Source organism: Filicampus tigris, chromosome 1 (assembly GCF_054856515.1).
Source record: "Filicampus tigris isolate MCC_2025a chromosome 1, RoL_Ftig_1.0, whole genome shotgun sequence".
Classification (NCBI taxonomy): Eukaryota; Metazoa; Chordata; class Actinopteri; order Syngnathiformes; family Syngnathidae; genus Filicampus; species Filicampus tigris.
The window spans coordinates 25,520,711-25,548,402 of NC_141217.1; the positions used below are offsets into that span (position 1 = coordinate 25,520,711).

Consider the following 27,692-nt stretch of genomic DNA (forward strand, 5'->3'; position numbering starts at 1 on the left):
AATAAAGGCCACCACTTTTGGTGGTTCACTGTTTTCTTTGTCTGTTAGTAATGCAATACGTGTACTCACTACTCACCAGCAACCGCTGTCGGTGTGAGAGTAGCAAATTGTTTCTTTTCCAGAATTTTCCCAGTCTTGTGCAAACCGGTGTAAAGAAAATTACTTGTAAACAAAGAATACACAGCTGTTCCGATGCCTGTGCCGTGGATGTTGCGATCATTCAATTTAAAGCTCATATGGTCACAAGTAAAGCTCATATGGTGACAAGTTAGTTTCTCGTGCTCGAATGTTTTTGTTTTTTTTTTAGAATTCACAATTGTCATCATCATGTCATCTTCCACACTGCTTATCCTGTACGGGGTCGCGGGGAGTTGCTGGAGCCTATCCCAGCCGACAATGGGGGAAAGGCAGACTACACCCTGAACTGGTCGCCAGCCAGTCGCAGGGCACACACGCGGGAACCGATTCCACGCTGCCCGCACACAACTAGGGCGTTTGTACCACTACACTATCAGCGACCCACTCACAATTGTAAACAAATTTTATTACTGACAAATATCGTTTTTAGGGAATTTCCATAACTCCGTGTATTTGAGGGAATGACACGCTCATTTTCTTAAATATATAAAACAAAATTCAGTTAGCATCAGTAGTTGTCCATGAAACACAAAACCAACTGCACCCGGGGCATTGTGGGTAATTAACCGGCGACACACGTGAGTACAGCATGGCAGGGAAGCGGTACGTGGTATTTTTCATAATGTTTTCTGGTTTGTTATACGTGACTTTGCTTGTCTTAGTAGAACACTCGATGTTGGGTTGGTTGACAATGTTGGACAGCAAAAGTAAATGAACGTGACTGGTGTGTGAGATGGTCTGCAATGTGCTAGCTTGAGGGAGTCTTGCTAGCTTGAGGGAGTCTTGCTAGTTGTTGCTAACAACAAACCAAAGGACGTGTTACCTGTACTGAATATGAAATGTAGTGAGCCTGCTTCTTTTTGATGACGCTACTTGAAATCCGTTACTCTTTCTACCGAGATGATTTGTATGTATTTGCATGTTTGTCGTAGAAAATTAGAGGACCTCAGTTTCGATGAGTTCTTGCAGCATGGCTTGGATTCAGATGAGGAAGAGGAGACTGAAGATGAACCCCCCAAGCAAAATGGAATGAAGAAAAAGGACAAGAAGAAAGATAACAATAAGTAATTATCATACCTGTTTATTCAAATGTGCATAACCAAACGTTACAGGTTAAACCATTCATTTTTTTCCTCTTTAGGGATGAAGTGAAGAAGGGTAAAGCGTCCCAGCACAAGGACCAGCTGTCCAGATTAAAAAATAAAGATCCAGAGTTTTACAAGTTTCTGGAGGCAAATGACAAGAGCCTCCTGAATTTTGATGACACCGATAGCTCTCAGGATGAGATTGAGGATGAGGACGAGGACGAGGACGAGGACGATGACAAATACCACAAACTGCCATCTATGCTGGAGGTGCGACTGACATTATTGTGTAAATGTATTATACTTTCATAAACTATTCCTCAACAACAAAAGCATTCTTTACATTAGGAGGACAGCAATGAAGAGGAGGAGGAGGCTCAAAAAGGTTCTAAGAAATCCAAGAAGACAGACGATGCCATTAAAGTCACTGAAAAAATGATCCGAGATTGGAAAGCGTCTGTAAAAAAGGAACCTTCCCCCCGCCTCATCAGAGAAATCACGCAAGCATTCAAGGCTGCTGTTGCTACAACTAAGGGTGAAAGAGCTACCCAGTGCAAATACAAGGTGGATGACAGTTCAGGTAAGAACTCCTCATTTTATGTGGTGATATGGTAATATTATTTTCTTAGTAATTCCAGTTTTAAGGACTAATCTAGCTCGGGGTCTTGGGTCCCTCTAACTCCATGCACAATGATTCTGAATGAATGCGTTCTTTGGAAGCTCACTCAAGACTTTGCAGAATTTTACTAATCTTTAAGCAAAGCAAACTACATCAGCACATATTCTCTTGTTCCTCCCACCTCACTTTTGTGGTGACTTCAAGTAGCAAGCCATTTGGAACTGTAAGGGTCAGTCACTTAATTAGGGTTAATGTGGAGGACTGCATCCCGGCTTTTCATCTTTGTGGTTTTGTACATGGCACATTCCAACAGTATCACATGTTTAAAATAGGCTTTTGTGCTTTGTTAGTTGAAGAGGAAAACAAATATATTGCTGAGGTAAGAAAATAAATCAATCACTCTGATAATTTGGTGAAGGCCATCAATGACATTATTTTATTTAACTCACCCCAAGTGTGTAGCAATTGGATATACAGTCAGGCATTTGCCCATTGTGCGTAACACTGTGTTTAAAAGTTGGAACGGGAAAAGCTTGGACATAGAGAGGTGTAAGTCATATATGGCTTGGCTCCTTGTGAGTGGCTCCAAGTCATTCCTTCGATTATTCAGAAGCTCCAAAATTGTATTGCTGAACAGACAATGTGTTGAAATAGAGCTTGGCAAAAGTGCTTTATAGTGACACCAGATTTTTTTTTTTTTTTCATTTTAATTTTCCTTGCGAAGCTGCTGCAGCGTTGAGTAGCAGAAAGCATTTCCCAAAAATTAACGCAATGATGCATTCCAACAGTGCAACAAATGTAGAACAGTATGCTGTATAACAACACTGTGAACCACTAAAAAATGAACCTTCAAGAATAGTGAATGCCTTTTAAAAATTGTTTACGACCATGCATTTCTAGTTACTATAAATAATAACATCCAGAACCGAATTGCTAAATATTTTACCGTCCTCAGACATTCACAAGAGTTTCTGTTGCATGTACTACAGTATATAAGCGTATTTCAGTCAGTACTTCTGCCTCTATGAGATCATCCTCCTAAAAATCAATTTGGTTCTTCTGACTGTAAAACTATATGTTTAAAATATTCTCCATCAAAACCGAAATCAAACAGTATGTCACACTCCAATCGTCTGTACAGTATCTGTGGAGTGTTTATAGGGCTGCTCGATTATGAAAAAATTATTAATCACGATTATTTTTGGTGATAATTGCAACAACGATTATTCAAACAATCATTTATTTTTTTGGTACAAAACAAGACATTGTTTAAACGTAAAAAAATATATAAATGCAAATAAATTTCTTTGAAATGCTATAATTTTGCAAGTTCCTTTTGGACCAAATAAAATCTATAAAATTTGTTATAAAATAAAAAAAAAATTGCAAATGTTTAAAATTAAGTATGATTTCATTGTATAAAAAAAAAGTGCACTGGATATGAATAATTGATAATCGTTTTTTACGCTTATGCCAATTGTGCAATCTTGGAGTGTAATCATAATTGTAATTGAATTTCGATTAATTGCACAGTGTTTGTAATAGTAATGAAAACTGCTAATGTAACCCTTGCACAACCAATCAAAGCATCAGTAACAACTGCAGAATAAACCTTTTTCTTACAGGTCGCTGCAATTTCGGGTGTTAAAAATAACAACACCTCTTTTATAATTGGTAAAATATGCCAATCATTGTGTTAAAAATGTCAGTCGTAGCACAGTGGATCCCAATTATTCACGGGTGATAGGCACGCAAGCCCTGCCATAAATAGTGAAAATCTGTGAATAACTTTCAGTTTCACTTTTGACTGTATGAGTTTCTTTCAACTGCCCACAAAACAAAACAGTCCAAGCCACAAAAAAACACCAATGAATGAAGCGTAACATCAACATCAAGGTTCCACCAGATGGCGCCAAATGAATACTTGAATACATGAGGAAAAACTAGGCAAGATATTCAGCTAACATACTATCGGTCGCCCATTCCCCCCCCCCCCAAAAAAAATCTGTGAATATGTGAGTTTGTGAATGCAAAACAGCCAAGATGTATTTTTGGTTATCTTTGACTGCCTTTGAACTACTTTTATGAGTGTAACAGTAATGACGTAACTACAAGTTGCCATGTTCCCAAACTCTGTCTGCAGTGTTTAATTCCCTGGTCCTCTTCTGCATCCGAGACATGCATGGCACCTTACAGCGGTTGCTCAGCTTAAAGGCAGATACGGACCCGAAACGGTAGGCTGGGACTCTCATATCTGCCGAATTCTACCACTGCCTGTGCACTTTAGTGTTGATGGAAATAAATCCTTGACTATCTTCTGTTACTGTTGTTTTTAGGCTGGTGCTTCCACAAACTAGTAGGAAATGGCAGAAGAATCAATTAGACATCAAGATGTATCTCGGCGGCGTCGTTCAGGTTTGTTTGCTGCTATTATTTTGTGAAGTAGATTACAGAGAAACATGATTCATTCTGAAATTATTTCTTTATAATAATATTATTATTGTTACTTCTGTGACATATGTTGTATTCTTTATAGCTTTACTAAAACATGTGTGCTCTGTTTTCATTGATGCTCTCTATCCACAGTTGCTATCCTGTCTAACAGAGGCCACAGTCATCAGTGCTGTCCTGCGACACGCCAATCAACTCGTACCTTATTTTCTTTGCCTTCCCAAACAGTGTCGGCACCTGGTTAAGGTAGGACTGATATTAGATGGAGGTAGCATCGCAATACTTTTTTAATCTCTTCAAGGAAAAATGAATCAGTTGCCACCACCACCATTGCATGCATTTTAGTTGTTGTGGTGTTGTAGTTCAAATTTTGTGTTCATCCTCTTCACGTCTGTTGTGTTCAGCAATTGCTAAAGCAATGGAGCACTGGAGAAGAGACAAGTCGAGTACTTGCCTTTCTGGCCCTCAACAAAATCTGCAGACACAAGCAAGAAACGTACCTTGGCCCCATTCTGAAGGTGAGCGACAAAACCATAGTGAGAGGTTATTTCAACAAGGATTATTGTAAAGAAATAAATGTAACTTTGTCTCTCCCCAGCAAATGTACATTTCTTATGTGCAAAACTGCAAGTTCACATCTCCCAATGCGCTGCCCATGATCAATTTCATGCAGCGCACGCTAACAGAGATGTACTCCCTGGACACGCAGGCCACTTACCAGCATGCCTTTATCTACATCCGACAACTCGCCATCCACCTCAGGAATGCCATGACCATGAAGAAAAAGGTTGGTTTCACAACATGTGAATAGGCTTAGGAAGGCAGACTACCACACCAAAGGAGTATTTGAAAAGTAATCCCAAAAAGAATGAGGCACAGAGTTAAGAGGTAACTTTTATTTTTGTTTCGGCCCACTCTGAGGTTGCATTTGCTGCAATTGGTGTAATTTTTTTGCAGTGATTTAAAGCGGAAGTCAACCCAAACATATTTTTTTCAAGAATATGTTCCAAGCAGACCCACTAGTTGAAACAAGGCATTCTGTTTACTATTGTGTTTGTGGAATATTAGTTACGAAGCAAAATCCACCCCTTTTTAGCCATCTAGGGGGCAGCCATTTTGTCACTACTGTCAACTGAAAATGACATCACAACTGCTCAGATAACGACCAATCATGGCTCAGCTTCAGAAAACAGGTCAGCCGTGATTGGTCGTTATCTGAGCCCTGAGCAGTTGTGATGTCACATAAGTGACAAAATGGCCGCCGCCGGTGATAGCCAAAAACGGGTGGATTAACTCTTACTCCACAAACGCAATATTTATCAGAATGCCTTGTTTCAACTAGTGGGCCTGCTGGGAACATATTCTTGAAAAATTTTTTTTGGGTTGACTCCCGCTTTAATCAGCAAAATCTCATCATCTCAGGTGGCGGCCATTTTGTAACTTCTGTCGACTGAAAATGACATCACAGTTGCTCAGATAACAACCAATCACAGCTCACATGTTTTCTGAAGCTGAGCTATGATTGGTCATTATCTGCGCCTTAGCATCTGTGATGTCATTTTCAGTTGACAAAAGTGACAAAATGGCCCTTGAGATGGCTAAAAGCGGGTGCATTTTGCTGTTTAACAAATATTCCACAAACGCAATATTAATGGGCTTGCATAGAACATTGGCGTTCTGCAAAATCTGGCCTTTTGGTCCCGATACAATATTGTAACATCTTACTGGTACGGATGTCACGATACCCAAATGTCACGATACGATAATGTCGCGATGTGAACCTGATGATATGATAATCATCATGATATTGTGGGTAGATTGGCGATATATAACAAGCGCACAGTACTGTATAGAGGCTCACGATATTGTAAAAAAAAAAAAAAAAAAGAAGCTCATTTTAAAAATTACAATATTCTGGTTTTGTACATAACAGCATTCACAAAGAAATAGGCATGCACTCACGTTGGCGATAGGTGGCATCAAATTAAACTGCACTAATAAACTAACCACCAGAGGGTGATGGAACTGCGCAAATGGAAAACAACTTGGGCTTTTAAACTGATTTGCTGCTATTAATATAGTGACATGACGATGGTATATCGTGGCAATTTAAATATTGCGATATTGATGAGATTGTGACATCCCGAGTTACTGGGCTCAGTAACTGTAATAATAGTGCATATAAAGGCCCATCCTACGAAATATGCACATCGCAAAGACATGCAATCATTTTCTTCTAAAATTGCATACTTTTATCTGAATTTGTCCAGTCAGATGCTGACTTAAATGCGCATCGCCACCCAATAGTTGGACGTTATCTAGCAGAATGTTTTGAGGAATTTTACTGTTAAGAAACATGAGCTGATTGAGGCCTTTGAAACTATGCCTCTATGTGTTCCTTAGGAAACATACCAGTCAGTGTACAACTGGCAGTACATCCACTGTCTCTCCCTGTGGTGTCGTGTTCTCAGCACCCTGCACCCCAGTGACGTCCTCCACCCTCTTATCTATCCACTGTGCCAAGTCATCATTGGAACCATCAAGTAAGTGCTTTTAGTTTATCGCGGGGTTTTTATCTTATGTTCTCCCTTTTGAAGAGTGCAGCACACTTTTGTTTAGTTTTTTTCTGGGCTGCTGTATGTTCTACCAACAGCAGGTGGCGACAATGATCACTGTGTTGTGTTCCTCAACAGGTTGGTACCCACATCAAGATATTATCCTCTGAGGATGCATTGTTGCAGAGCCCTCACACTGCTATCTGACAGGACCAACACATTTGTCCCGGTTCTCCCTTTCCTCATAGAGGTGAGACTCCATGCCACTGTAGTGCCTCCTTTGTCCTCGACAAACATGTTTTACGCGGCCTAAGTTGCCTACAGCTTCCACAGTTTTTTCCAGTCATCCTGAAATATACTCTTTGTGACACCTCAAAATAAGGTGCCAGTATGTCATGATTTCGACTGTTCAAGACACATACACATATTTTTTGGGGTAATTTGTCTTTATTGTAAATTTAGACAATGTCAAGGTTTGATTTACCAGAATATTTTGCCGACTGTCTCATGTTGAAGACCACCAGTTTTGAGTTTCTGTCCTTAGGGGTTGTGTGTTAGTGAGCGACAGAAAGCTTTGTTGCCTGACAAATGTGGTACGTCACTAACTGACAACTTCCACACAACGTCGGGTGTTGTGCGTGTGCTTTGTCTGAGAGAAGAGAGTGCTTTTTGCTGCCAGCAACGACAAGCCTCCCCCTATAGGAGTGGTCTTTGTGCGGTTTTGTGCGTGTAGCAGTTTGACATAAGCGATAAAGTCATGGTTGTGGTTCACACTCTGGTCTCAACACGCTGCGCAGACCACATCCTGTCTGCCTATGCCCGTACTTTCACGCAGAGGCCATGCCCCATTTAGCTAACTCAACCTCCCCAACCCCACGAAATCCCCGACATCAAAACCATTGGTGATGCACATTTTTTTCCCCCTCTGCTTTTTCTCATTTACTGCTCTTCTTGTTAAAGGTAAGCTGAGGTGCGCTGCTACTGATTTAATTAGGGCAGCAGCGGCAGAACCCCCCTTCTGCTATGTCTGTGTGCGTTCTTGCCTCTCCATGGGGGTGTACAAGTTAGAGCTTTCGCATCAGCAGTGTGTGCCTACTGGCATGTGTGTGCGTGCATGCGTGCATCAGGGTTGGTCCATGCTGTCCCACTTCCCCCGGTTCCCCCCTTCAGACCGCCACCACATCCTCTGTTTATAGAGACAGCAGCGGCCAGCGACGCCGTTCTGCTTCGCACACACTGAGCACATTAACGACCACACAGGCGCACAGAACCACACAATGATAAGCGGGTGTCAGAAATAGCTTCAAACACGTACACAGCACATTTTCACTTTTGTGTGCCATGAGCAGAACGCTAAAGCATGTGAATGAATAGTCGACGCACTGCCTGGAATGTTCTCTCATTGCCGAAGAATGTGCTGCATGACCGTATCATAAACCGGAGAAATGAATGTTAGGCTGGCTCCGCCCTTTAAATGATATCATTTTACCAGCGGAATATTTTAGTCTATTGTTCTGTATTAGTTAACACATTATACTGATCACACTCATGATGTGTTGACCATTTCATTGTCTACTCTATTTTTGTTTTATTTTTTTTTAGTTGGGCTGATTTTAATCTTATCCATCCATCAATCTTCTATACCACTTATCCTCGTTCGGGTTGCGGGTGTGCCGAAATCTATACCAGCTGACATCTGGGGTTCACCCTGGACTGACAGCCAGTCAATCGCAGAACACATATAGACAAAAACACTCACATTCACACCAAAGGACAATTTAGTCTTGTTTTTGGAATGTGGGAGGAAACCGAGCACTTGCAGAAGACACATGCAAACTCTACCCCGGAAGGCAGGCGCCCAGATTCATTCCCCGTAAATCAGAACTGTGAAGTGGATCTGCTAGCTACTCGGTCACCGTACAGCCTCATTTTAATACCTCAAGAGGAAATTAAATATACAATCATTAGGGATGTAGCTATTCGCCCAAGCTTCGATTCAATTTTCTGTTTTCAGTTCCCGATTTTCGATTCAATTCAATTTTTTTTTTTTTTTAATCGCTAGCGTGGTGCTGCAGCCATCTACAAACGCAATACGCAATGCTGTTTGGCGCAAGCGCATAATTTGATCTACACATTCAAAATGTGGTATGCATCTGGAATGATAAAAAACTTTAAAGATTAGGAGGAACATCATTTTTCAGTACTCTAAATGATTATATTCTAATGACCTAGGTGTGTTATGTCTTTTGTTAGGTGTAGCTGTGTAGGGATTGTGAGTGCTGAGATGTGAGAGTTCATAAACGCAACACTTGGTGCGACGCAAATTGATTAATCAATTAATTTTTTTTCCATTGATGCATCTTTTAAGCAGTTTAAATCGATTTTCGATTAATTTTTACAACCCTAACGATCCTACTAAAGTGTAACCTGACAGGACACAAAATTTAATGCAGGTTCATGCTGAAAGTATCACATCCCTGCTGTTGTTAAAATATAATCTTTATTGTATTATACAACTTTAATCCGTTAAAAATTATCACTTTATTCTTGTAATATTAAAATCTAATTGTCTTAATTATAACGTAAGTTCACGGCTTCCAGCTATGCTTGGGCGTGGTACAAATTGCAGCGTGTTAGCACCCTTTAAAACCAAATAATAATTTGAACTTTAAAACTAGTGTAATAGTACAGTATTTCAAATTTTGAAAACATTGGTATTCACTGTAGTAAAATCTTACATACAGATGTCTACTATATGAAACCATAGTTATTTCCATCGATTTTTCATATTTGGAAAGCTTCCACAAGTTGTTGGCCTTGTAATAGAATGCCATGTTTCCACCAAGCGGTACGCTTCAGTTAATTTTTCCATGATACAGTTTATAACCCTGATCAGGCTTGCATTTGCCACCACAGGGTCTGTTGGTGGGATGGCGACCACTTTATAGTTTTTGTAAATAAAATAGCATCATAGCAGTAACAATGGTGGACATCCAGCGTTTTGTTGTTTCTTCTTGGAATTTGGCCGTTGGACCATTTCTGGTCTGGCTCCACCCTTTAAGTGATATCACTAGTCCTTTTGACATTGCCTATAAAAGCCACATTTCCCCCCATTTTTTTTGGCGGGGTGTCACTGTTCTGTTTAAATGGCACCAACATTGAATAGGAGAGCAAAGTGACCTGCCTATTTTTTGTTTTGCCTTCAAAGGTAGTAGCATGGACACAACAGGTGGGATGATGCATGCCTGTAAGGGAATCCCACTTTACCAGTGTCAAGGTGTAAGTTTCAACACACACTTCTCCCACCCTGTTGCGTTGTGTGTCTCTTGTGTAAAAGAGGCCGAAAGGGGTGTATTAGGTAACCCAACTGAAGTGTTTTAGTAAACTGCCACAGTAAGTAAATACTGTTTGGCGCCAACGTTCCAACATGACTGGATTAGGGGAGAACCACTACATAACATGAAAGGTGCTCCCCTCTTCCTCACTCCTAAGGACGACCGCAACAATTGCAGTCCAAACAAAGGACCGTTTTTTTTTTCCCACTTAAATGAAGACATCAAAAGGCTCAGAGTGGACACACTCAAGACAACATAAAACAATCCATTGTACCAACTCAACTTCCTAAACCAGAAATAATGAAAATGAAACACGGTTGTCTTACCCAACTCCCTGCAAATATTAACAGGTGAAAACATTGAAAACAAAATGCTTGCCCACCCCTACAGTTTTTTTTTCAGTTTTTTTTTTTTTCATAACATAACAAGCGTGCACTTATGTACAACATGCGTCTTAGTCTTGATCACGAGAAAACAGACTCAGGATGGTATGGGGCAATTGGGAGTAGGGCCAGAGGAAGCTGCCATTTTGTACTCACCTTTTTCACCAACCTGCCAGTACCTGAGAAACAAAAGGGAAGACCAAAGATGACAGCACCACCCTCTGGCAGGGAGGTACAATACCACTGCCAAAATGACCCCCAGGGTAATAACACCCCATAGTTTGCTTCAAATTAGTTTTCTGGAAACTAGGTGTGGTGAAACTATTTTGGAAGCGATAGAACCTTTTTTAGCAGGTGAGCTCGGTAGGTGTGCTGTTTTATCGGCTTGTGATCGCCCATGTTAGTGTGATCATTACAAGGAACAGAAAAAACAACAGAAGAAGATGAGACTATATCATTTTTTTTTGTGTCTTATGAAATCACATTGCTCAAAGTTTTGTTTCTGGAACTGAGACGCTAGCTAGTCACACTTGGTCTAATTTTCAATGTAACGGATTTGTAGCATGTGAAGGGTTTAGTAAACTGGTGGACAATTAAATCCACCCTAACATCCACAGTGGCATTCTTGGATATGATTGCTTTGAAGCTGTGAGCTCACAATTGATGTTAACGTTTTCCTTCACAAGATCTTTCAGCAAGTGGACTTCAACAAGAAACCAGCACGAATGAGTAAGAAGCCCATCAACTTTGCAGTCATCCTGAAGCTCAACAAAGTCAACCTGATGGAGAAAGCCTACAAGGTATGAGTTACCGTGAACATCACTTGCAACAATAACAGCATTTTCTTTTCAATAGAGGGAACTCCTAGATGAAGGTAGAAAGGTTTTGCGATTGGTTGTTTGCAAATTGTGAAAAATTGAAAATGTCAAGATTTCAATTGTCTATTTATTTCAAGTATGGTATAGTAATCTTTAGAAAAGTTCCAATTCTATTTTATTCATTGAAAAATTTTGGGATGTGTAACGTTTAAACCCGTATCATACTGAGCGACCGTTTGAAAGTGTTTGCAACCTTGAACAAACCCTGATGTATAAAAACAATATTCGGGCCGCGCGCAAACGCTCGCAAACCTTCACCGCTCGGTGAGATACGTGCTTTACACGGATTGATTTCAAACGCACGTCATTGCACACACTGTACAGTATAAGAAAGATTGTCACATTGGTGTAAACTAAAAGGCTCAGATGACCACAGCTGGACATGTGCATCCCATCATTGATTCACCGACGAAGAGCCGCTGGTCTGATAAGTGATTCAGGCCTTGCCTAAAGTTGTTTTCAAGTTACACATCGTCTGTGTGTGTGTTTGCACACATAAGGGGAATGAGCACTCAAAGCCCTCCTTCCAGGCCTCTAAAACTGTCCCAAAGTCACCATCACTCTCAGTGCTGCAGCCAAGAGGATTGCAGCGCGGCCTCTGGGATTATTCCCGCATGGTTTTTAATGGCCCTTTTTCTCACCTGGCTGTCACCTGACACACAAATTCATGAAAGTCGATTGTCTCTGCCTCGTCTCTTCCTGACTGTTTAGACATCAATCCAAACAAAACTGTTCACAAATGTTGATTGCATTTTAGTGAAGTAGGTTGTTTCAAATTTAAAAAAAGTAAGTTCTATTAATAGCCCACACTTTGTAGCATGTCTTGAAGTCAAACCTAACTTGCATTTGGAGGTTTTCTAAATGGCAGCTTTTCCACCAATGACTTACATGGCTATTAGGGGTGGAACAAAAAACGCTTTGAACCAGAAAATCTTTTTTTGATTGAAAAGATGCAAATGCATCGAATGGAACTGAATTGAATCGTTCCACTCTGAAATATATTGAGATACCTGTCGAATCGTGTTTTATTGGAGAGATAATCTTAGAAGGAAATGGCCCATTTACAGTACTGACAAGTTCAATGTGTTCAGTTTTGTTCAGTATGTAAATTGTCCACCAAAATGTTATTGCTTCATACCCTCTCAAACCAAGCCGTACCGTATCGAATTGAATCCCACTGAGTCGAACCGAATCGAATCGTTCCACTTTCAAATGGAACCGTCCTTGAATCGTTTCACGGCCCATCTATTGAAAGCCGTATCGAATCGTCTTTTGTGGAGAGATGCGCACCCCTGATGGCTATTACTTGTTCAATTATTTTGCGTGCAAACCACGTGTATGACACAGAGGCACGTCTAATGTTGTATGAAACTGTTTTTTTTTTTTTTTTCCCCAACTCTGTTGTAGGACGGCTTGATCGACCAGCTCTATGACCTGACGCTGGAATATTTCCACACTCAGGCCAGCTCCATAGGCTTCCCAGAGCTCGCTCTGCCCACTGTCCTTCAGGTAACATACACTAATTGTGGCTTTGGTCGTCCCCAAGTCAAGATGTTGCGCTCTCTTCAAGTAAATGTGCAGTTTTCATGTTGAAGAACATGGCATATGTTCAGAAATTGAAGGGGTTTTTCAAATACAGTGGTTACTAATTTTTTTACCTCAGTAGGATGGCATTGTTGCTTTGAATTTTTCTGCGCTGCTGTTTTGTGTAAACCACACTAGTACAAAGTCAGCACTTTGCAACCTCCTGTGTGTGAGGGTATTTCAGAATGTGAGAGGCGGCTCTTAAGTTTAACACGAGATACACAAACTGTACAGAGTATCAACATTTTTAATTGTGTTTTTATCCGTTCGTCTGTTGGGATTCATGAGTAAAGCAAAGCTGTATTTTGGGATACATCTTGGTAGTCTCTTACAATTTTATATTATTTCTGCCAGTAGTGGCCACATCAGTTGTATTCTTATTAATGGAACCTAATAGCTACTTTTTCTCTGGTGCTGCCTGTCATTTAAAATTGTCCCAAATTGATCCTAGAAACTGCGTCCAAGTGCTGTTTTTCTCACTATGCCCCCGCACTAATTCTCTTCCTCTTCCAGCTGAAAGCGTTCCTGAAAGAATGCAAAGTGGCCAATTACTGCAAGCCAGTGCAGCAGCTGCTTGACAAGGTGCAAGAGAACAGCATCTACATCACAGCAAGACGACAAAACGCCACCTTCGGAGTGGCCAATGCTAGCGCTGTGGTGAGTGGAGACCAAAGGCCTGTAATTATTGTTGTTCTTCTTTATTATTATTGTTAAACATATTTCAATACAGACTTTTAACCTTTTTTTTTTTTTTTTTTTTTTTTTTTTTTTTTTTTTTTTTTTTAAGTGTTGAATAGGCACAGGTGAACTTCAGGCCGTCATTGTCTACGAACATATATCTTAACCATACATCACGTTTGGATGGTTTCACGTCTTTGATGTCCGCGAGCATGTCGTCGATATCATTGCCGTGATTTATATTGGCGCTCCCGCGATCGACTGTGCCTCCGTTACTCCTCGAAAAAATTCCGGATACCCTCCCACAATTCACGACAATGTCACATGTATATTCTGACGCATTTCATTGGCTAAGAGACCGAGAATTTGATTAAATAAGAAAATGACGTGTACGCTCTCCTGGCTGTAAATGGAGAAACATGCAACAGTGCTCCCAGCTTTACTGGTAGATACGCGGTTATGCGCTCCCGTCCTTGATGGGTTAATACCAGAATCTGCCCAAAATGGTTGGAAGAGCCAGAATACCGTGCAATCTTTAGGTTTGATCAGAATCCATCATAACTGCAATATGATCTTTTCAACCAAAATTTCTCATTAAGATTGATAAGATTTCAAGTAATTTGTTTCAGAGCTGAACCTCTCGCCATCAAAAAACATTTATCAACTTTACAGGCAATGAATTATTCTCGCATTAATTTAAAGTAATCGTGCAGTAACCTTCATCTTTTTATGATTATTAACTTTACATACGCCAAGAAATCAACCATTAATGTAGTGTGTTATAAGGCATGAAATACCCATAACGCCGTACTTTATGATCACAAGTTAAGTATAAGGCAGCTAAGCACAAAATGTCAAAATCACAAACTCAAATGAATGACATCAGTCTTAAAAGATCCGAAGCAAAGTCCTTAGTTCACAAAAAGCTGCGAGTCCAATTGAGCCATTGGGAAATTTACAAAAACAAGTTGACAAAACCTACTAAAAACAGAAATATGACTAAACCGACATCCACATGGTTACTTTGGATCATTTCCCAACTATATCATAACATTTGAAACACCGTTTTGCTTTTAATCCTTTAATAGTGGCTGAAATGAGGTTTTGGATTTTTGATTTTTTTTTTCACCCAAATTTTGGGTTAACTCAAATTCTAAACGTTTGGGACGTTCAAACAAACACGATGGACACTGTTCTGATTCCACTGCGAGGTCCTCAAACTGTCAGGAAAGTCTCAAGTTAAGACATGCTACTTTTAAGGGATGTACTGTATATGTTCAAGCAGGTGCTGCAAAGATCACTCACGATGGGATCAAAAGTCACATCACATTATCATTGGTCGGTTAATCAGCTATTACAGTGCCAGATTTTGGACACAGTTACTCAAATGACACTAGAGCTGTTTGATTTTGCCCAATAAGAAAATCCCGATTATTCTCTCTCAAACCCGATTTTACGATTGCGATTTCCACGTAGAATAAAAAATAATGAAAAATGAAGTATTTTGAATGTCTTTTATTTAAACTTAATTTTTCTTTCTTTGAACTCAAAATGTTTTTAACATCGTTTTATCCAGGCCATTCAGTTACGGCTCAAAATCGCTTAATCGAGCAGCCCTAAATGACACCATTATTTTTTGCATTTCACAAAGATAGAAACCATCAGACTTAAAGTGGTCATGAAGAGATGGTCTTAGTGTTTATAAGTAGACGAGGCAATAAGATGTGCAAACACATGGGTGTGCTAAATGAACAGACAGCTTGGCTCCTGCAGCGATTTCAACGCTGCCGCTGCCGCCACTGCTGTCTCATTGGATGCCGTCACCATGGCATCCACTTCCTGGCAACGGAGCAGCGGTGGAGGTGTCCCTGCAGGCACAGGAAAGGGGACGTCACCCCGCTGCTGCCGTGCAAAAGGCCACGGCCCCCTTCTGGCCACCAGACCCCCTGCTGCCATGCCGCTCTCGCTCGAATGCGATCCAAAATCATTAATGCTTCAAGACTGGTGTCTCTGTTGCGTTGTTTTATTGGTTAGCAACAAACAAAGTACTTTATCACAAATTTTCACTGCATTTCTCATCAGCCAAAACCAAAGGATCTGCATGCTTGTGTTGCCTTTTCCTTTCCATGAAAGGACAAAGAAGTATGAGGTGAAAAATTTAGAAGGAAGTTGGAGTGAATAAGCAGATTTACCTTCTTAGCAGAATGGACTCCAATGGTGTCCAAGTACTTTTGTCTGATTTTAGCAATAGTCGGACATGATCACCAACAGCCGTCTGGAAGACTGAGCAGAAGTGTTGCTCGGTTGCGGTTCTGTTAACTCATTCATTGCCAGACATTTGCCGACCCTCTTTTAGCCTAATGGTGTTAATCACCCCTCATTCGCCATTGAAATGATGGAAGTTTCTCTAGATTTGAAAAGATTTGAGATTTATGAAGAAATTCTTCCAATCTCAGTGGGAAATTCGGTTTGGAATCAATCAACTCAAAGTTTGACAAGTGTTTCAGAACGAACTGTAGTGGAATTTTGATCTTCCCCTATATCGCAAATGCCTCTGTGCTCCTTGTTGACGTTTCCGATAAGAAACACCAAAGTACATGGAGATCAGCTGTTTTGATCCTCCGCTCTTTTTAGGTGGCATGGGAGAAGGAGACTGCAAAGGAGGGAACTCCTCTAAGCAGATACTACAGGCAATGGAAGAAGTTGAGGGAGAAGGAAATTCTGTTGGAGATCTCTGGCAAAGAAAGGGTAAATATCCAACACAGCACATCAATTAAAGGCTTTTATTTTATGATTGGAAGTGTTGCCCAGTGTTAATCATATAAAGCAAGAAACCTCCTTTCTATTCACAAATAAAATGCAAAAAAATATGTATATATATAGGCTAAACTGTTTTCTGCTTTGTTAAGATGGAAGATCTGAACTTGCCAGAGATTAAGCGCAAGAAGATTCACGAGAAGAAAGCAGAGGACAAGAAGGAGTTTAAGGGTTTGTTTGAAAGCGACTCGGAGGATGACGACGACGACACAGGACTCAAATTCAAAGGTAAGGGCGTCGGTCATTTAGAAATACAGCTCGGCCAGTGTCGGAAGGGAAATGCCTCAAACGTCACAAAGTTGAGGGTGGAAGCTTGGGTGGTACAGTGCCGTCTGCCAAATTCCCAAACACGCTGTCTACGAATTTAGAGCCCTGATGCTTGAAGTGATTAACTGCATTTGTTTTGTCTTTGTCTTTTTTTTTTCTTGTTGCTGTTGTTTTTTTTTTTTATATAATTGTTTCAAACAGGGTCATCCAATTGCTCTACACATTCTCACTGGATATCAAAGATTGATTTAACATTTTACTCAGGGTTGGGAGGGTTACTTTTAAAATGTATTCCGACAAAGTTACCATGGTAGTTACCTGTTAAAAGATGTCATTTGTAATGTAATCTAAATTCCATAATATTAAAATAATGTAACTTACTTGAATACTATTAATTGCTTTTGGATTATGCTAATACTAAATATAATATAATATAATATAATATAATAAAAAGAAAGGCACAAAAAGGAAATATGAGATATATTTATGTATATTTGTTTGGTCTTTTCTGTCCTGTGGACATTTCATATTTGTGGTTTTGGAATTCCGGCGGAAGCTTGAGCACCTGCAATCCAAATCCAAAGCAGATGCAGGAAATGTGAGGCAGACATGCTAACCACCTGTGCAACATGCTGCATAGGTAGAAAGAAAGATAGGTGTCTAACGTCATCCCCCTTGAAGGAAATTAGATTTGCTATCTTATTCAAAGTTTTTCAAGTCTTTCCATTGGTTTGTTGAAATGACTGAAAGGAAAAAAAAAGTGAAGTTTTGTTGTATTCACACCAATTTAGTCAATTAGGCAATTTAGCCTTCGTGTAAGCTAGCTAGCATGTTTTTGGAAAGTGGGAGGAAGCTGCTGTTCGTGGAGAAACATGTAAACGCCGCACAGAAAGGCCTGAGCTGAGATTTGAACCCAGTTCCTTTTGACCTTTCTACGCAATAAACACCATTGCTCTGTTTTCTTTGGAACTATTATACTGCTATATTAGATTAATTTGTAATGAACATTGGGCAGAATGAGCGGAAACACCAACAATGAATTGGTTCAGTGCATGATTGTATACATCTAAATATGTTGAAAATGGATGGAAGTCTGGCGGTGAACAGTTGTCAAAATTAATCGATTAACAACTAATTGATGATCAAATTAATCGACAACTCTTTTTATAATCAAGCAATCGTTTACAGCCATTGTTTAACTTAAAGTTGTCCGAATCCTGTGATTTCAGCGTCTCAACAGTAATTATTCTCTGATTTCTGTCATTCTTCATGAAAGCAGTCTGATTTATATTTTGTTCAAACATCTGCTTTGACTTTGGAAAACAATACCCAGACCAATAACTGAATCTGTTTCAAAAAGCTTGGTGAGTACATCATCAAACCCTTTCGTGTGATATCTCTTAATTGTTGTTTACTTGTTTTCTTAATCACTAAGCAACACCAAATAATTGGTTAATAAACAGTAATCGTGGGGTATTATTTTTGATACGCTTCAATGCAAAATGAAATGTTATCTGATTATCCAATTAATTGATTGAATAATTGACAGAATCATCTTAAAATATTCGATGGTGAGAGCCCTAAATAATGCTAGATGATAAATGGATGGGCAAGCAGTGTCCCAGAATGGACTGCAGTCAACTTTGGAGGTCCAACTGTTTGGTGAAGCAATGAGAGATGAGAAATTACCCATGTTGGCCTCTGGAGGGCGGTGTTTTGCTACGTTTTCATTCGTAGGGAGGAAGTAAACTTTGAAACGGTGATGTCAGCTCAAGTCTGGTTTTTGCCATGGAGTCTTTTTTCTGTTGTTGTTGTTCTGGACCTTTGTTTTACTTAAGTGTTATGTGAAGTAAATCAACCTGTAAATGCTCACCTTAGATTGGAGGGGAAAGAAAAATGTGGGGGTGTTTTTGTGTCATTAGCTCCCTTTGCTGTTTTGCACCTTTTGGAGCAGTTGTCCACAGGCTTTACATCGGAATACATCCACGGAAGATATGTCTTTCCGAGGTCACAGAGGAAAAGAGGAGTAGGCGGCAGGCATTTCTTTTTCCTTTAATGCATCTGGACTTGATTGTCGGGAGAGTCCCTGAGAACGCACGTGCAGCCATCCCCCTCTGTGGCTCCCACCCTCCCTTTGGTTGCTCTTTCCTCCGCCCAGTACAAACACAAACTGACCTCCGTCGACAGGAAGTGCGGGCTCGGCTCCCTGCGGGAGTTCCTAATTCAAACCAGACCAGTGGAACAGCCAGAGGTGGCGGCTTCCTCTCTTGCTTTCATTGGCGCGCGCACGCACAGATGACGGCACACGAATACAAACCTCGTTGTCCAGCCTTGAGTCTTCAGAAGCTTCTTTGTTGACGTGCACAGCCCTGGAACTTGCAGGACAGGCTAATGATGTTGTGTATGTGTGTGGTGCTTTGGCGCGTGTGTGTGTGTGGGGGGGGGGGGTGTTCCAAGTCCTCCAGGTCATTTGGGGGAAACCTGAAAAGTAGCATAGTGGATCAGTGAGGAAGCCAGAGTGAGTAGCATTAAACCATTGAATTTAGATGGCGAGGGAAGTACCTGATATTTTTATCCATGTCTGCGTTTTAAGGCCTAGATAGACCAAAAAGATGCTGGCCAACAGTGACAGACGCTTACCCCCTGCGGCGTCCGGCCGGCTGTCGGCACGTCACGCTGGAGGAATACACCGCAACGACAGACAGCGACGCTGACCATTAAAGTACCTTCTGCGCATGCATAAGATGTAATATCCTTCCATACCATCGGCGGCGGTAGTCACTATTTCTCGTGGTTAGAAAAATCCAACCGGAATGATGTTGGCCGGGGGCTGATTATAACAACGTAAACAATGCATTCGGCTCTATTCTTCGCTCACGATGAACTCCCACGCGAAGTAAACCATCGCGTTCTTGACACGGTATTGTGAAATACTCTGCTTACATTGTCAACCCTCGCTCTTGTACTTGTTAGAAGATCAAGGCACCAAAGGCGTGCTCACTGTTTTTCCACATTTGTCACTTCCCCTTGGTGCTCCGAGTGCTGATTTGCTAGCTAACAGCCAATCAGAGTGCCCAAATGTCACGACTGGCGACGCCGATCCAACATGCGTGACCGCCCCCAAGACGCTTACAGACGGGTTCCGACACTACGACGGTGGCCACTACAGCCAACAGACGGCGCATTCGGACGCCACGACGCATCACCACCTCCGACGTCGGTTTGGTCTATCAGGGCCTTAAAGGCGTGTTTGTGCGTGCAGTGTAGCAGACAGGAGAAAACCACTCGGCAGTGTGTGTGTGTGTCTCTCGTCTACTCCCTCAGCCTCTCATCACACCTCAACTTCAAAGCCTGTGAAACCCCGTTGTCCCTTTTGGCTATTCCGCACGCACACACGCAGAACCTCCATCATAAGTGTTGCTATGAAACCTGCCTGCAATCTCCATTTGCTATATTTAGGCCGTGAGCCGAAGACGTCTGAAATTGCCAGTAGTAAACTGTCACGGGTGTTTGTGCAGTGCAGGCGGCGGCTGTAATCGACTTTGGGTTCCATCTCTGGGAGGAGGGGGAAGCGCACATGCAAGCACGCACAAACGCTTTGCAGCTGCCTCTGATGCTTGGCCCACATCGAGGTGTCTCCAAAGAACGTCAGCCGTGTAGCAACGCAAACTTGGGGAAAGTCAACAGAAGGCGGAAAAAATGTGGTTTTATCTGCCTGTAATGTTCGCTCTCTGTCTCGCTGTCTCTATCTGTGTCTAGATAAAAAGGGCAGCCATGGGTCACATGATGACGATGACGACGACGACGAAGATCTTAAAGGACTGTCTGACATGAGCGATGGAGACTCGGGTGGGTGTAAAATGCAGAGCACAGATTGTATTACATCTTAATTCTATACAAAAATACATCGATTTTTATTTATTCTCATGTTTTTGCCCGATTCTTTGGATTTTTTTCATGATGCAAGTGCAAACTTGAGATACAACAAGCAGCAGTTTGGCAAAAGTAAACAATTCTTCCAAAAAGAGGCTTCAAGCTGTTTACTGCCGCTCCCAGTTGAATTTTTTTTACTGTAAAAGTAAACTACGAAAATTGTCTTTATTTTGCCCCTGCTAGCTTAATGCTAACACATCATGGCACCACTCACGGGTATACGTACGTCACACATACTGTGATGCGAGTGTTGACATTCACGCCCTAATATAATATACACGACAGTATGTTATAATTTGTTCTGATTCCAATCTGAAAATTCTGATTCGGCGTTGGTCTATTATGGCCAATTTGCATCTCAATGCAAGTGAGCCCTAATGTTTACAATATACTGGTAATGTTATGGTGTTTTTATTGTTTTTTGTTTTGTTATATTATTTTTGTAAAACTAACTAGTTTTGGTGAAACTCTGATTTTATTCGAGTAATGTTTATACCCTATTCTTGTGATATTAAGATTTTTATCTTTTTAAATTCTCATTTAAATTGTTTTAATATTTAAACTATTTTATTGGAAATGTGTACTTTTTTTGTTAAAATACTGTTGTTCTTGTAGTTTTGTGGTGTTATGACTTTTTGAAAAATATTATTAATATACTGTACTATTTTATTTTTATTGTAAACTATTATTTCTTTCATTGTAAAACTGACTTTTCTCAGGTTTTTTCTTGAATTTTACTTTACTTTTAATTGAATTTTTTTCCATATAATATTATAAATGTAACCCTTGTAAAAGTAGGTATTTGATTTCTGAATTATTCATGTAGTACTCCAACTATGTGGCAGTCAAATGAACCATTTTCTCCATTCCTAATAGTAGTAGTAGTAGTAGTAGTAGTAGTAGTACTTTTTGGTACACTCTGTGCCATTGGTTGAGAGCAAAAATATTTTCCATAATTATCTGGAACCCATCTTCCTAGAGTTGCGCAGATGAGACAAAAATGCCTTATTTTTGTAAAACCAATCCAATGAATTGTGATAGCACAGCAAAACAAAAATAGCATAACTATCAAACCGTTTTTGTGCTGTCTCATATGCAAACCTTGAAATCAAATTTCTGACTTTGCTCCCTTTTAGATGAGGAAGACGAGGGCGAGGAGGTGTCAAAGGCCCCTCAGCCGCTGTCGTCCTCTGCTCTCATCAAACTGGCCGAAGGAGACGAGGATGTGGTGGAGGACCTGGAGCTGTCCGACGACGACTGAGGGAACCAGCTCAACGTTTAACATGCAATCGATGTCTTTTGCTTTTGAAAGTCCAACTGACTTCACTGTACAGTACAAACACATTCTAATGACTTTTTATAGAGCATAAACATGCATAAACAATGCTATGTGTCAAGTTTTGCCTCTTTTTAAAGAAAGTGTCATTCACTTTAGAAATGCCAACCCTGCCTTCAAACCTTAATCTGATACCCAGACTTTGTCTTAAAACCTGAACATTTTGATGGTCCACTTGCCTTTTTTAAGTATGCAAATCCGTAGCGGTAGTGAGCTTGCATGTCCATGTTGCACACCTCCAGGCTCCCTCAGGCCAGCGTGTAGGGAGGGAGAAAGGGGGAGGCGGGGGTGAGGGTCAGGCCGGGCAGGAGGCGGGCGTCGAGGCCCGAGGCAGCGGAGGCGTGCCGGCCTGGCGGGCTGGCTGGCGTCTGATGCCGTGCCAACAAGCCGGGCCCAGGTGGGAGAGCGGCAACACAGGCTGCTGTGTTTCTCTGCCAAGTTCTCGCTGGGACCGCTGTCTTCCTGCCTGCGTGCTCGCCGCGTGGCTTTTCTTGTCCAAACACAGAGTCTGGAAAAAAGGTTTGTCCTCGCTGTTGCTTGAACACCAGCACCAATGTTTAGCAGTCGTTATTGTGAAAGGAGCAACACTGCCAGTAGTTCATTTGCAATCACATCATCACCCCATTTTTGGAATACATTGATTGACTTTTTTTTTTCCAAACGTAAAATCGTCAGACATTACAGTTTAATGCCCTTTTAAAAAAAAAAAATTCAATATTTAATGGACTTTTTTTTTTTTTTAAGAATTCATTTTTCCGCCCCTGAATATATAGATTTTTTGTCATACCATTTTCTCTTACCCATTAAATACATATAACCTAAACTTTTAATTAATAAAGTTTACAAGCTATTTCATACATTGTTCCAATTTTTCCTCAGTCTTGTGCTTTTGTCATATTTTACATTTTTTTTTACAATTCAAATGTTGCTATTTTTTAAACATAATTACAAATACAGTAAGTGACAAGTGCAAATTTCTCATATTTTTCTCATTTTTTGGTGTTTTATCCTTTGTTTTTGTTTTTTTTAGTTTCTATCATACAAACTAACTCAAAGATTTTTTTCTCTTCAGATAGAACTTTACTCTTGGAATATAACCTTTTCTGATGTTTTTTCCCAGCTAACATCGTAATTATTACAAAAATCCTAACTGGCTAAATTAAAATGTTCTCATGAATTCAACTTTGTTTTATAATATTCCTATTTTTCAAGTAATATTAGTAATAACTATATACTGTATGATTAATAATGCTTTTTTATTTCATAGACATTCTAACAATTATTAGAAGATACCACTTTCATCTCTTATCTTCATTTTAGTTTGAAGTTTCGATAGTCGTAATTTCTAAACTTCAATTGAAAATCCTAACTTGAATCCGTAAACCTCATTTGAAGACCTGACATTATCTTAGTAGGCGGGGGGCACCCCTGGTTGCCAGCCAATCGCAGGGCACACAGAGACAAACAAATATCCGTACTCACAATCACACCTAGGGGCAATTTAGAGAGTCCAATCAATTTACCATGCATGTTTTTGGAATGTGGGAGGAAACCGAAGTTCCCGAAACCCAAAACAGCTTGAAACCTTAAATGTTATTTAGAACTCTTAATTTGAAACCCTAAAAAATTATTGATCAGTCATTCCCAACCACGGTTATTAACCAGATTCACCTAGTTAGTCCGCAAATAAATTCTTACAGATTTTTTTTAATCGGAGATACTAGTAAACTTTCCGATAGATTTTTTTTTTTGTCAAATTCCAAATCTGCCCTGGTTTTCTTCTCTAGAACATTTGCATACTAATAATAATGCAATAACAATAGTATAATATGTAATATAGTGGTATTTATGAATTAAGGGTTAAGTTCAGAAACAGGCAGATTTTATGGGAACGCCATATCTAGAATACCAGCTTTAATAGGTCAAAGGTCAAACTTAAAAACAAAATGAAAATATCTAAAAAAAAACAACAAAAAAACCCCTAATGTGCTAGAAAAAAATAGTAGACATTTTTTAAATCAGCGTCAAAAATGCCTTTAGGAGCACATAAAGCCATCTCCCGTTAAAATTTGCTGTTGACTATAGTTTTATTATTTATTTACCATAAATGTATGATTGTTCATCTATCGATGCCAGCAACATATAATGACAGGCAGAAAAATGTCATGCTGTTCCACTAGATGGCAGAATACACAACGAACCTGAGTATCCAGCTATTGCCATTCAAACAACCGAGAAAATAGCTTTGCGTTGAACTAAACACTACTTATATATATTTTGTGACATTTTTGTTAGGTGGTGTAATGTGAGATTTTCCAAAAGTAAATGATGTGCTTCATCTCAATAAAGTCTGGGAAACACTCCTTTACTATGTTATTGTAACCCAAACTTGAACCCATCTGCCTTGAGACGCAACGTTGACACACAGAAGCCACAGAGAACCAAAAGACATCCACAGTGACGAAGGGAATCACCACAAGAGACAACAGCGTCATTTCTTTATGATTTATTTCACCCGTGCGGTGAATAGAAAAATAGGATGAAGACAAAACCTTTAAAGGGACCATTTGAATCAATTGCTTGCGTAGATTTAAAAAAAAAAAATGTATTAAGAGCTCTGTGCCTTTCTTTGCCCTGCAACCAAAAGAAAAAGTAAAAGTATCTTTGGAATCCGTCTCAGGGGTTAATTATAATACATATAATTTGCTTTATTTACTAAGTCCTATAAATACTTTGTCCTCGTTTATATGCTGAAGTAGCATTCAGGATTGGAGCGCCTTTTAATATTAGTCTTAAAAAACAAAATGTCCAAACAAAAAAGGAGAGGAAAATATATGAACAAAAGTACCGCAGAAGTCCAGCGAGTCACATTATTATTATTTTTTTTTAGTAAAGAAACGTTTTTTTTTTCTTTTCGTGCATCTACATTTAGCAAAAAATTGAAAGTACCACGTATGCAACCATCGGGATATTTTCATCTCTAGCATGACTCTGTACAATTTTGCATGATTCATCATTCCTCTTCTTCTTATCATTATTATTATTTCAAACCCTCCCACAGTAGTCAACACAAGTGTATGAAGATGTGAGCTATTGTTTCCAGCAACACGCGTCCTGTTGTACCAAGATTATTAGGACCACACTGAAAAGAAAACGAAAAATAAATCAAATGTAGAGACACAGACCTGCCATATATTTTGCAGGAAATATTATTCAATAGTTGTTGAAATGCAGGTGCAGTAAATGTTTGACTTTATTCTTTTGTATTACTCAATTTAAAAGTGTTGTCTTATTTTTGACTATTCTCGTAACAGTTCACGTCTTCGTCAGAAAAAAAGATCTGCTGTATTCTTGCAATACTTCAGTCCCGTTCTCATAATACTTAAATGTTGTTTTTTTTAATGAAATTATAACAGTCAGACTTTTATGCTCACAAATTTTTGACTGTTTTATAAAATTAGCACCTTCTCGGTTTGTAAAATTATGCCGTTTCCCTCGTACTATCACGGCTTCATGCTTGTTATTGTTGTGACATTTGACCTTCATAGTATAATCTATTATTGAGCATGTTTTTTTTCTAATCCATCCATCCGTTTTCTTTAACTTTTATCTGGTCAAGGTCAAGGAGAGCTGGAGCCTCTCCCGGCTGACTCTGGAGCGGACTACACCCTGTATTACTTTTTATCGTACGTTTTTTTCCCCCCTTGCAATATGAAAAGGTCACTTCTGTAAAATTCAGAGCTATTTCTCATAAAGCTAAGATTTTTATTTTATTTTTTTTTGCGAACAACAACTTGCGATTTGCTTTACTTGTCAGTGTGGCCCTAATTCTTCTCAATACCGTCGAGTGCTTCATGTTGAGGCACTATCATTATTCCCCACTCTCTCTTTCTCTCTGTCCGACAGCCTTCATGCAAACAGAAGCAGAAACATGGTTTCAATTCCACTCATCCGGTCATCTTTGGTATCGGGACAGTGGAATGCATAGTTGCTGTGATAAGACGGAGCTCATTCTAGCGTGGCGCCGCTCCAGCCTCGGAGACGAGGACGAGGACGAGGACGACGACAGCTTCCCCGAGGCCGGAGGAGGACGAGGACGAGGACGAGGAGGAGGGAGATGAGTCTTATTCCTGGATTGTGCAGGGCTTGCAGTGGACAAGTACAGAAAAGAAGGTGAAAAAAAAGCCAGCACAGGAAGGAAGGAAGGAAAGAAGGAAGGACAGACGGCTTTCCGCTGGCGTTGGCTTGTCTGACTTGCAAGAATGTGGCGTTTGTGGCCTCTTTTTGGCATGCTGTCTGTGACCAGCTGTCTCTTTTTTTGCGCCTCGTGCGTCTCCCGAGCCACTTTCTTTGGATCCCGCTCAGACACAGCCACTGGCCAGGAACTCAGTCTGCGTCGTCCTTCATGTTGCCTTCCCGTCCATTTCTACTTCAAGGCCCGCAAGTTCAAGCGAAGGAGGAGGGAGCCCTTATCTTCCCACCGCCGTGGAGACGTTGGCCTTCTCCTGCTTGGGTGAGGAGCAACCCGGCGTGGGCCCACTGAAAGGAGAAGAGCTTCCGCTTGTTGAGGCGGGTCTCTGGAGCAGGGAGAGGGGCAAGGAGGGGGTGTCGGCGGGCACGCCCGGGGGCTCCCCGTCCCGCTCCGAAGGGCGCAGGGCGGCCGACGGCGGGAACGGGAACGCCAGTGGGAATCCGGTCATGTAGAAAAGCCTGCCGATGCGCCGCGCCACCTGAGCCGACCAGAGGACGAAACAGGACTCAGCAAAGACTGAATGCCGCTTACACTTTGCGTTAAACACCGAGACAAAGAGAGAGAGAGAGAGAGAGAGAGAGAAGGCTTGTTTTTTAGGGCAGGCTACTGGTAGGGAATCTACGCTACGCTTGCTGACTTTCTCGGTCGGGTCTACTGTCTGGCACACACGGACACGCGCAAGGCTGCGGTGTGTGTACCTGCGAGCGAATCCTGAGGGCAGGACCCAACTTTAGTGCCATGATGCCGAGCAGGTGCTCCTCAGTGAGAAGAGCTAATGTCTCCCCATCAATGACCTGCTCCCGGAAAACCTGGCGGAGACACAGCCACTTCAGACGCACACGCATGCGCACAACACGCTCACACGTTCCAGTCCTTGGGCCCCTTCTACAGTACGACCTCTTAATGCTGTTAATTCTTCTTTCTAAGTTCTCTACAACCTACAAAATGGCTTGAAAAACTGCTGTGCATAATAATTTGGAACAGTGCATTTTAACAAAAGATATGCTTTTATTTTATTAAAAATTCTGTTTTCAGTTGATTTTACAAAACTTACAAATGATTACCCATCCGTCGATTACTTCAAAATTACGCTGAGTGCCATTTTGCATAGACTATTTGGAAAAGTCAAAGCACATCATTTGCATAATAATTTGGAACCCGATGTAGTGTGAGCACCTTCAACACCGGGGGGCAGTATAATATCATCATAGACACAACCGAAGAAGAAACTCACAATTAAATCACTCAGTAAGCTGCAGTAATAGTAATTATTTTTCACAGAGGATAAATAATACCTTTGAGTATTGTTCCTTTTGTTTGTCTACATGTGTTGTTGCACTGTTTGTGTTCAAATTTCCATTGCTTAAAACATGATAACACC

At 40.6% G+C, this 27,692-nt stretch overlaps 2 protein-coding genes and 1 long non-coding RNA gene across 4 annotated transcripts in view; 1 reads left to right on the forward strand and 2 right to left on the reverse strand.

The window, feature by feature from the left end:
• The first annotated feature begins 530 nt into the window (after positions 1–530).
• Positions 531–22,107, forward strand: noc2l (NOC2-like nucleolar associated transcriptional repressor). The gene is made up of 18 exons (XM_086029006.1): positions 531–741; positions 1,071–1,202; positions 1,280–1,493; positions 1,572–1,803; positions 3,986–4,076; positions 4,179–4,257; positions 4,429–4,539; positions 4,698–4,811; positions 4,892–5,080; positions 6,697–6,836; positions 6,987–7,098; positions 11,253–11,366; positions 12,852–12,953; positions 13,542–13,685; positions 16,341–16,454; positions 16,616–16,751; positions 20,550–20,639; positions 21,860–22,107. The coding sequence occupies exons 1-18, from the start codon at positions 728–730 to the stop codon at positions 21,982–21,984; spliced, it is 2,253 nt and encodes a 750-aa protein (XP_085885132.1). The 5' UTR covers positions 531–727; the 3' UTR covers positions 21,985–22,107.
• Positions 18,374–19,734, reverse strand: LOC147153382 (uncharacterized). Its single transcript, XR_015086588.1, has 4 exons — positions 19,554–19,734; positions 19,353–19,466; positions 19,108–19,271; positions 18,374–19,008 (listed from the first exon to the last, which is right to left on the reverse strand). It is a non-coding gene; the product is annotated as an uncharacterized LOC147153382 (long non-coding RNA).
• Positions 22,108–24,549: 2,442 nt separating the features above from the next.
• Positions 24,550–27,692, reverse strand: part of samd11 (sterile alpha motif domain containing 11) — a 67,557-nt gene continuing 64,414 nt past the window's right edge. Inside the window, exons 12-13 of one of the 2 annotated variants that reach the window (XM_086029038.1) lie at positions 27,010–27,120; positions 24,550–26,789 (exon numbers count right to left, since the gene is read on the reverse strand). In XM_086029038.1, coding sequence (XP_085885164.1) covers positions 26,529–26,789; positions 27,010–27,120 — 372 coding nt within the window. In that variant the 3' untranslated portion in view covers positions 24,550–26,528. The remainder of the gene's footprint in view (positions 26,790–27,009; positions 27,121–27,692) is intronic. The other variant, XM_086029047.1, reaches the window with a different exon arrangement.